This window comes from Rhipicephalus microplus, chromosome X (genome assembly GCF_043290135.1).
Source record: "Rhipicephalus microplus isolate Deutch F79 chromosome X, USDA_Rmic, whole genome shotgun sequence".
Classification (NCBI taxonomy): Eukaryota; Metazoa; Arthropoda; class Arachnida; order Ixodida; family Ixodidae; genus Rhipicephalus; species Rhipicephalus microplus.
In genome coordinates, this window is record NC_134710.1 from 305,226,583 (window position 1) to 305,237,086 (window position 10,504).

The window sequence follows — 10,504 nt, forward strand, 5'->3', positions numbered from 1 at the left end:
TTTACCAGTGTACCTTTATGAAACGACACCCACGATTTCAGTGAACAGGCCATTTATTTGTGCGCCTTAATGCTGCGTTGTCCCACTAGTGAAAATCAAAGTCAGATACAAGACAAACCAAATGCAGTACGAAATGAAATGTTTAAAAATAAAAAATGCAAGAGTCAAAAGCGTGCCCACGTGAGCCGAAACCTTTTAAGCATACAGCTTATCTTGGCGTGTCCATTTCTCATGAGAGGTTGACGCCGGCACATGTTTTGCTTGCATGTCCATTGCAACTCCCGACTGGAACCTGCCGAAGGTGAATGCGCAGCCTTATTCTTGCGTACCTCTCTGTGAGCAGTCGGTAGATACTGTCCTCGTGCTCCGCGCATACACACAAGCTGCGGCGGTGCACCTTGTTTAGGTATGCGGTGAGTGAACGAAGCGGCGACTTCATCGTGACTACTTTGTCCGTGCACCAAGAGTTTATGGCAGCAAAATGCTCCTCATAGTCTATCAAGGCTTTCATAACTCCCTTGCTGGGGTAGATGAGGTTGCCTCCATCTGAAACGTACTCTTTCAGTGCTGTCAGCGAAGCATGCTCGTCGTTGGCAGTTCCAAGGAGAGCATCTTTGCATTTTGCGCACTTCACAGATGTCAAAATTCCCTTCAAAATAAATCCTCCTAGGTAAAAGAGAATACTGCATTCTGTGGACGACAATCCTTCAATGAACAAAATCTCTGAATCATCGATTTCTTGAGCTTCCTTCTCGACGCAGGCTTCCTTCCCCTGGGATAGCAGGTCCACCAGGTACTCCCTGTCATCAAGCTCGTAGCTGGTCGTCCTCGGTGTATGCAAAAATTGGCTTACGCTCACCAGTCTCAGAGCGCACTTGAGATCGTAGGCATTGGGAACCGGCTTCATAAGCCGCACCACAGAAAAGAGGTTCTCTAAGCAGTCCTGAAGGAGCCTGCTCGTAAGAAAAAACTCATAGCCTTCGTCTCCTAAAAGAACGTCTTGGAGGCGAAGTACAACTGTAGTTGATATGAGTACACCTGCTTGCGACGGTTTCCAATGGGATGTGGCACCCATTTTCATAGTTCTGATGGTTTCTATTGCTGTGTGTAATGTATCTAGGGCTTTGGAGTACTTAGCCCTACTTCTCCGACTCAGGGCCAGTGTTGGATGCCGCGAAGACATCAGTGCATACCATTTTGAAATCAGCTCCATGAACCAAGCTGTTGTTTCTGCTTCCTGTTTAAGAACTCCTTCCTTTATAAGGAATCTGATAGCTGGGGGAGCTTCCCGAAAAAGTTGTACAGCGACACCAACCTTCATTTTGGTGAAGTGGCCTGCGCTGGTGTGCATTTCGGATAAGTTTGGGGCTACCTTCAGTTCTCTTTTAGAATCTTCTTCGAGCACAGCCTGAACATATTCCAAGTTGACTTGTGAAGAAGGCAGGCCATGTTTGGCAACTGTGGCCTCACTCAACGTGAAAACTTCTGAGCTCAAGAGCTGGCCTCTGAGGTTCTTCAAGACGTGAGCCGGATCAGCAATGAAAAAAAGTTCCTTCCCGTCCATGCACGGATGAGGTATGGAGCACACCGTGGAAGAATCTCTGTGACTGGAAAAGGCGAATTCCCTCCACATTGCGCGGTTTGCCGAGCCCATGTCACATGTGATTGCGTGAACTCTCAGATATATTTGACTGCACAGCTGTACTAGTTCCAACACATAGTTTTTCAGCAAGCCGCCATCGATGTTTCTTCCGGTAAATTCATATGCAATCACCTGCTTCCATCGCTGGTTAAGTCCGCCCAACATAAATACCAGAGCATGAACCGCAGGCTCTTCAGGCTTCGGAGGAAGAGTTATTCCTCCGAGAAGTGCGTCTTCAGCCCGATCTAGCTCAAACCCCGGCACTATCTCCATTTCATCCAAAAAAAGGATGCAGTCCTTTTCTACATCCTCCATGGTCTCGGCTTTGCATTTCATAACGTCTATCACTTCGTGAAGAACGCCTGGGAGAAACTTCAAATTTTGAATCCTCCGTGCGAGCGTTCTTTTGGATGGGAGAGGATATCCCATTTTTCTCAAAGTTTCATATCCGGTTGTTCCACAAGCAAACTTAATTTGAAGGCCTTGCTTGACAGTGTGCGGAGACCAAGAGTTCCCCAAGCTGCTGCTCCTTGAGAGAGCGCGTACTTGATCGTCGTTGAGAAATTTCATATTTTGCGAAATATTTGTTGCCTCAGTCTCGAGTTTTTGCACTTTTTTCTTGAGACCACTAATGGTGTTCTTGGCTGTGTCATGATGTTGCTGAAGTTCAGAGTACTTTCTTGTAAGGTCAGCAAGCTTCTTCTTCAGTTCTGCTGATTCTGCAGTAGAATTTGATGTCTCACCAGCCGCTGCATTAACTTCTCTTGAATCTGCATCACTAGTGTTCGCTGACAGTTCAACAACGGCGTCGTCAACTTCCATGGTGTCGTGCCCATAACACGATGTTCCTTGCCGTGTAGATTCAGGAACGGCGTGGTTTTGTGGGGTCTCTAGGGTAGTTTTAACTGCAGCTGGATATTGACGCAGACCAGGAGGAGATTTGTTGGTCTCGTTGCTGGAGGGTGCAGGCACAGTTCTTTCTTTTGGTGGCTTTCGTTCCTTAGGCAGTGCTGCAAGCAGAAATGTATGTATTCATGAACATATTCAAGCAATGCCAGTTCATGTCTAGCTTGTTAATTTTACAAATGTAACACATGCAGCAGATACCGGCTAAGTTATTGACGTGAGGAAGACACTTGTCCTTCCCCCGCCCTTTCCACAAGGGATAGGGGAAGGTCTTAAAATACCATAATTAAATTGTGCTCAAAATTTCTCCCCACAATAAATGGCTCTAATTCAAATTGGAGCTTCATATGCCAGAGCTACACGTGTGCGCCGTTGTGGAGGGCTCAACTGACATTCGCTCCCTATGCAGTTTATTGATTATTTGATTGTAGGGCTTAACACGCAATACTTTTTTGCAGACTAGTTGGTTCATACTTGAAAAATTGAATTGCTGTACAAACTTGAAGAAAAAAAAACAAGAGAGACAGGAAAGAGTGCAGTTTTTTTTTCAAGCTTAACACGCCAACGCAACACCGGTAATGAGGCGCACTGTAGTGGGGGCTCGTGCATCGTGGATCTCGTATACATAATGGTTTCCGTTTTCCCCCTTTGTAAATAACATAGCCACTGCACCTGACATCCTAGCAGTACACGACTGTGTGCTAAGTAGCGGAAAACTGTTGTGCAGTGGGTCATGCCTGTAAACACTGAAATCCAGACGTATATACAGTCATGACCAAAAAATGCAAACAAGAAATATAAACCACAACACTCAAGTATCGCATTTTTTTTTACATGCAAGTCAAAGTGATGCAACGTAATCACAAAAACAAAGTTGGGAAATGTAGCTTTCCAAACGCACTAATAGCGTGCCATTATTTGACCGTCTAATATTAGCAGTATTTTTCGATTTTGCGTGGTCTGGTTCACATTTTTGTGTTCGCATTTCCTAGCTTTGTCCGTGACTGCATTTCCAGAATTTATGCACTAATGTGGACGCAGCATATGAGGACCTATTTGGTGTTAGCTTCGTAGAAATCCCAAGTACATAGAGTACTTGCAACTGGTGCTGCTTTATGTAATGCAAGAAAAAGTTCAATCTTACGTTTGAATGTGAACAAAGTTGGGACGGCATTTGGTTTCAACTTCTTCCAGCCATCCGCACGATGTTGCTCATAGTTGTTCTCTTCAAAGTGAGCCTGCAAATAAAACCAGAATTAAAAATTAACACACTGGCAGAAGAAAAACGAATGTCTGTCACTGTCAATAAACAAGATTTCATGTATGCATTCAGTATGATTCGCAGCAGGAACTAGCAGCAACTTTGAAGCACAAAAAGAAGGAAACTAATTGAGCTCACGCGCGCTTTCACGTAAGCCACTTCAGTGAGCGCGATCATAGACCCAGCCTGCTGTTATAATAACCCTTTCAATTTTCGCACTGAAGATCTGTAAGGATTCCTGAATTCATGTGAATAAAATATTAGTCTATTGTGCCGACAAAGGACCAGGTCTGATTTTATAGCGAGCGTTACAGATTTCGTTCTATCGAAAGCTTTGTACCCAAGCCTCCAAGTTCCCAATGCAATCGAATTTATTTGTCAGGTAAAAATGACAACACTCCGTAACAGCGCTTGTTTTGTTCGTCACTGAAGTGTTCCTGATTCCCAAGTATACATACGACAATACACACAAGACGGGCAGAAGTCCGGCCTCGTAATATTACGAGTTTTTCGCAGGAACAGCATGTTTATGTTCAAACGGCTTGATTTCACAAGAGGCGTTCAAATTTCGACCAATCAGTGCCAACGCGTGCACGAATAAACATGGGCAGGCCTCGTAAGCGTTGTGAAATCCCCCTACCACGCACCCGAGCCTATGTTAATTCCCTGCGAGGCCATATGCGCGCATTTCACGTCCAATTTCCTCTTATGTGAATTACGTGAACTCTACGTGCCGTACTCTTGAAGTTCGGCAGCAGTCAGGCGCCGTCAGATTTCCGTACTCGCTCGCCGGCACGCGGCCTGAACTCACTCCCCGTTTTCTGCCCTTGCATATAATTTTCTCCCTCCTCCACTTTCTAAATTCTCATCTGTTTAACTACACCTCCTGCGTCCCCATCTCTTGCCTACTTTTCGTTCAGCTCAACTCCGCCAGCACCCGGTCGACGCGTACGCTGTCGGGGCGAGTTGGCGAGCGAGTACGGCAATTTCACAAAGTCTGTCTTCGGGCTGCGAGGCGGACGGTCACGACAGCGGCAGCCGGTCTCGCGAGCAAAATAGCTGCGAAGCGCAGTGCACGAAATTAACAGCCTCGGGTAGGGGGTGGGAAGGATTTCACAACGCTGCTGCCAAGGCAACACTTTCCCGTGCAAGGGCACTGAAACTAGTCGCAATTCCTATGAATGTAGTAGCACACTCGAGGCCCTTGAACCAGCATGAAATGTTATCGACACGGGGGCTTCCGAAGCCCCCGTACTTGACGCATTTTCTTAAAGCGTGATCTTTTAACACGAGCACGCCGCACAGTACCCTGCACGACGTTTGGCTGTCCTGCGTTTACATTGCGCACCTAAATAAAAAACAACGGCGCCCTAAATAATGCTGACCAGTCAGAATACGGCGCACTAAAAAAAAAATGTTTACTTACGCTGCATACGTGCGACGTATCAGTCGGTTGCCACTTGTCTCGTTTGATTTTAACGGTCCAAAGAAGCCTTCTTTTTGGGTCTCTTGGAAACCGGTACAACTTCCATCCGTTTCTCGAGTGATTCGAGCACTGCGGCACGCAGCAGCCGGGCATGGTGATGCGGAGATGGGTGCATAAAACTGTAAGGGAATGAACACTGCCCAACAACACCTCACACGCCAAGCACGAACTACCGGCCGGAGGCGCCAAAATGGCGGTCGCGCTGGCGCCGAAGCCGAGGTGGCGGCATCTGCCCTTGCAAAAGCTGACACCACTCTAAGAGGGGGCGCGCGCATCGAGGCACTCTAAGTCTCCCTAAAGCCCCTAGATGTTGGAAAGTAGCGACGCTCCTTTATCCACGCCGGCACTCTCTCGGCGCGCCGGCAACCTCCTCTTTTTTGACCCCCTCTTTCGCGGAGCCCGCGCATCCCAAGCGCTGAATGGCTGCGGCGGGCGATACCGCCCAGTCAGGTGACCCTGACGTCACGAAAAGCGCGCGCAAGCAAACTTCGCGCGCTCTTCGTCAATCACGCACGCCATGAACCCTCAAGGTGCCACGCCAGCCCTGCCGCTCTGAACGTGTGTTTTTTTTTTTTTTTGCGTAGAATCGTGAGCTTCGTTTTTCGTGGCAATGCCTGGCTGTTGCGCGTATCAGTGCAGCAGCAGGTCAGAGAAAGGAGTAAGATTATTTTATATCCCCCGAGGAGATAGGAATAGGAATGCCGTGCGCAGAAAGCAGTGGATCCACAACATCGGGAGAAAGGACTTCGCCCCTTCTAAACACGTCGTTCTTTGCGAGGTTAGTGTTACCGATTTCGTTAAATCTCTAGATAAAGTCGTACGAAGATTTTAATGCTCTTTGCATCGCTGGACTCTCCGTTCAGTTTAATAGCGAGCACATATAAATATGGATATAGCTGGGTCTAAATGAGTCGCTGAGCTTTTTTTGTAATTCTCTGTGCCCTGAGACAGTTTTCTTGTGTTTTAGCGCGTGCGTTAGTTTTCTTAATGTGTGTATTTGTAAATTAACGTGTGTAATTCCTACGCATGTGTGTGTGTGTGTGTGTGTGTGCGTGCGGGTGTGCGTTTATGTGTGTGCATGTGTGCGCCTGCGTGTATGCGTGTGTGTATGTATGCGCCTGTGTGTTCGCGCGTTTCTGTACGTCTGTATTCGCGCGTGTGTATGTGCTTGTGCGGACGTGTGTGCGTGCGTTTGTCTATGTATTCGCGCCGGTGCGTGCGTGTGTGTGTGTGTGTGTGTGTGTGTGTGTGTGTGTAAGCGTGCGCCTGCGTGTGCTGTGTTCTGCGTGTGCTGTGCTGCGTGTTGCGCATGTCTGCATTCGGGCGTGTGTATGTACGTATGCGCCCGTTTGTGTGTGCGTGTACGTGTGGGCGCACGTATGTGTGTGCGTGTACGTATGGGCGCACGTATGTGTGTGCATGTGTGCGCCTGCGTGTTCGCGCTTTTCTGTACGTCTGTATTCGCGCGTGTGTATGTGCGTGTGCAGACGTGTGTGCGTGCGTTTGTCTGTGTATTCGCGCCGGTGTATGTGTGTGCGTGTGTATGCGTGCTCCTGCGTGAGCTGTGTTCTGCGTGTGTTGTGCTGCATGTGCTCCGTGTTGCGCGTCTGCGTTCGCGCGTGTGCATGTACGTATGCGCACGTATGTGTGTGCGTGTACGTGTGCGCCTCCATGTGCGTGCGTTTGTGCTTGTGTGTATGTATGTGCGTGCGAGTGTGTATCTGTGTGCGAGCGCTCGTGCGTTCGTGTGCTTGCGTGCTTGTGTGTTCGTGAACCTTGGGCTGGATACTTGTGAAGTCAGGAACTCGTTTACTGTTGTTGCGTGCTGTCTGTATCTTTACAAAGTTTCAATACGGTTATAGTATTTTGTTGTTGTTTACGTACACTTCATGTTTCGAAGGCTTGGACCCTAATATATAAGTAGGTAAAGTACGTTTCGTTTTTGTTACATGTGTAATAAAAATGTGCATGCTTACACCGTTTTTTACTCCAAGAGTGAAAACGAATTCGAATGGGAGAGATGTGTTTGAGATGTGTTTGCTACTATGCGTATACTCATATATCACGGTCATGTTTCAGCTCCATTTCACCAATGATCAGTTTGAACCGAAAGTATTGGAAGCCCATGGACTGAAAAAATTAAAAAATTGAAGCCCAACGCAATTCCTACTTTGTTCTCGCATCGGCCACCGCCAAAAGAACGAAAACCCCCGTCAAAGAGGTTGGAAATTCGCAAGAAATGCTCAAAAAAACGTAAGGCACTCTTCAGTGACGTTCCCTTATTAAATATAGCATTCTAATGCGTATCTTAACTACATAATGGAACACAAGTGACAGAGAAATACTGTTGTTCGAAATCAGACCATCACACTGAATGGTGATTAAAGAATACACACACGGCGCTGAAATGCGGAAAATATTGTAGTTTTTTGCCATATACCTAAGCACGATGATTCGATCTCAATCCAACCTTTATAATTATGTCAAAGTGTAGCAGAAAAGTCATTGTAGTTTTGAATTCCTGTTACAGAAAGCCACGTAAACTATGGAGGGCCGCTCGACGCCGAAGCGCCGAAAGTATTTCATAAAAAGCACGAGTTCTGTTGCGAGTGTCCATCTTGTGATTTGACCTTTGTTTGAATTACGTGATTCAGCGGGTTTGTAATACATGTGGGCGTATTCTGGTTGTATCACAATAGGTGAGGAATCCGTACTGGAGCATACCACAAGCAAACAAGGAGCGTTTGCTGAAAATCAGTGTAGCTCCCCAGCATCGGCAGACTCTGCTGGCTCCGCTTCTTCTGCAGAGGTAGCAGAGCCCGAAGTTAACGAAGTTTGCGAAAACGAAGTTAACCAGCTGGTGGAATCTCCTTTTGAAATCGTCCACGACAACTCCTGTAAGAGTCGCCTGAATGATTTGTGTGGAATGCCACCGTAATTTTGTTTCTCAAAAATATTTCCACCTGTCCTTTTCATGTGCAGCCCATGACAGATTTAGCCCTGAGGTCAGCAGCAACGCAACTCAAGATATTGCAGCAGTTGATAATGGTAAACCAAACGTTGCTTTTTTGATTTTGGGGTCTAAGCATTGACATTTCACCATCCAAACATTCAAACATCCAAACAGGCTTCCCTGGAACTACATGTCAACCGGCGATGAACGCAACCAGTACTGCACGACCTGTGCTTTACACTTGTAAGAGACGAGCTGTTGAACACTTAGACTTATCCTAATTTGTAACATGTGATACTGAGGGCTCACGTCTGAATTGCTTTCAGCGTGCCAAGAAGCAATCCAGGGACGAATTGCGGAGCTCGAACGTCTACAGGAAGCTACCGCGAGGAAACTGGCGCTCGCTAGGAAGAGGTATCTTAAAAGCGAAGAAGAAAAGGAAGAAATCAAGAAAAGGCTCAAAGGACTTTTTAATGATGACCAAATGAGGTTGATGGAACGACTGTCCGCGCAGGGAGCGCGATGGGAAGCAGGCACACTCGTCAAATCGCTGCAGCTGCGCCTGGCGTGCGGTTCCCGAGGATACGGACTCCTGAGGGAGTTCGGATATCCACTCCCGTCGGACCGTACGCTTCAGCGCCACATTCAGCGCGTCAAGTTTCGACCTGGATTACTGAGAGATATACTGGAGCCTCTAAGGGCGAAGGTATGGCTTGGGTAAAACGCTTGCATCACCAAATTTTCTGTGTCAGCAAATAGTAGCAAACACAAATACTGGATACTTGAACCTGTGGTTACGTCTGGAACTTCTCGGGGGAAAATGATTTTGGCCCATTGCTATAACTTGACACATGTCTTTCTAATGTACTAAAACTTCTGTAAAATGACTTGTTTTTTCTTCGTCTGGTAATTCCATTGTGCAGGTCAACCTTATGCAACCTGAAGAACGCCATGCTTTGTTGATGATCGATGAGATGCAGATTACACCAGGGCTCGTATATGACCATTCCTGCTGTAATGTGATGGGAGCTCCTACGTTACCACTGGCCGACGGATCGCTCCCAGACGACTCTCTTGCTACCCACGGCTTAGTTTTTATGCTCGGGGGATTCTCATCTAGGTGGAAGCAGACAATTGGTTATCATTTAACTGGAAATTTGTTTGACGCGAACAGCCTAAGAAGCGAATTGATTAACATAACAACGGCTTGTGAGTCGCTCGGATTAAAAATTCATGTGCTAGTATCCGATATGGGTGGCGGAAATCTGGCATTATGGCGACTGTTCGCTATTCGTGCAGGAAAGTGTAGCCGGCCATCGACTAGCTGTGTTCACCCTTGTGATCAGTCAAGGCGACTGTGGTTTATGCCAGATGTGCCTCACCTTTTGAAGAGTCTTAGAAATCACCTGACAAGAGGCCAGGCTATTTACCTTCCCGATGACATCGTGAAAATGCATCAACTGCCTACAAACTGTGTTGATCTTCGTTATGTTAAAGAACTTATTGAACACGATGAAAAAAGTGAGATCAAGCTTGCTCCTCACCTTAACTCGGCTTGTGTTGAGCCAAACCATTATGACAAAATGAAAGTGAAATTCGCATACAGTCTATTTCATAACGATACATCTGCTGGCTTGCACATGTTAGTTGAAAATGGTAAGATTAGCAAGGACGCACTGACTACGGCTTGGTTCATTTCGACCGTTTTTTGGTGGTTTAGGCTAATGACATCAAGGACTAGTAAACTGGCGTTTAGCCATTCAGTGCAAGCAGCTTATGGTGAAGCTGTTAAGTTACTTACTGAAATTGTTGACTTATTCTCAAATATTTCTATAGGGGCTCCGACAAATGCACTTTGGAAGCCAATACAGACCGGCATCACTGTCGCCACATTGACTGCATTAGATCTTCAATCTACGATGCTTGACAAGTATAACTTCAGCTATTTCTTATTGAGCAGACTCAGCCAGGACCCACTTGAGAACTTGTTTTCAACCCTGCGCTCGAAAAACCTCATTCCGAGATTGTATGAATTCAAGTGCAGTCTGAGGAGTGCTACGTTAGCACAGTTCTTAAGGCCGAGCAAGAACGCCAGTTATTCGGATGATGGAGCGTTTATGCTGTGATCCCTTGAAGACCAGCCGAACAATGAGGGTCAGGAGCAAGTGCAACTTCCAGATGACCTACTCGATCTAACAAGTGAAGCAGATCAGTCGATAGAATACTTGGCAGGGTATGTTGTATCCAAACTGCTGA

General features: G+C 46.7%; 1 protein-coding gene across 1 annotated transcript; it reads right to left on the bottom strand.

Annotated features, from left to right (window-relative positions):
* Positions 1 to 34: 34 nt before the first annotated feature.
* LOC142776213 (uncharacterized) lies at positions 35 to 5,492 on the bottom strand. The gene is made up of 3 exons (XM_075879463.1): positions 5,236 to 5,492; positions 3,693 to 3,786; positions 35 to 2,652 (listed from the first exon to the last, which is right to left on the bottom strand). The coding sequence occupies exons 1-3, from the start codon at positions 5,386 to 5,388 to the stop codon at positions 230 to 232; spliced, it is 2,670 nt and encodes an 889-aa protein (XP_075735578.1). The 5' UTR covers positions 5,389 to 5,492; the 3' UTR covers positions 35 to 229.
* Between the last annotated feature and the right edge of the window lie 5,012 nt (positions 5,493 to 10,504).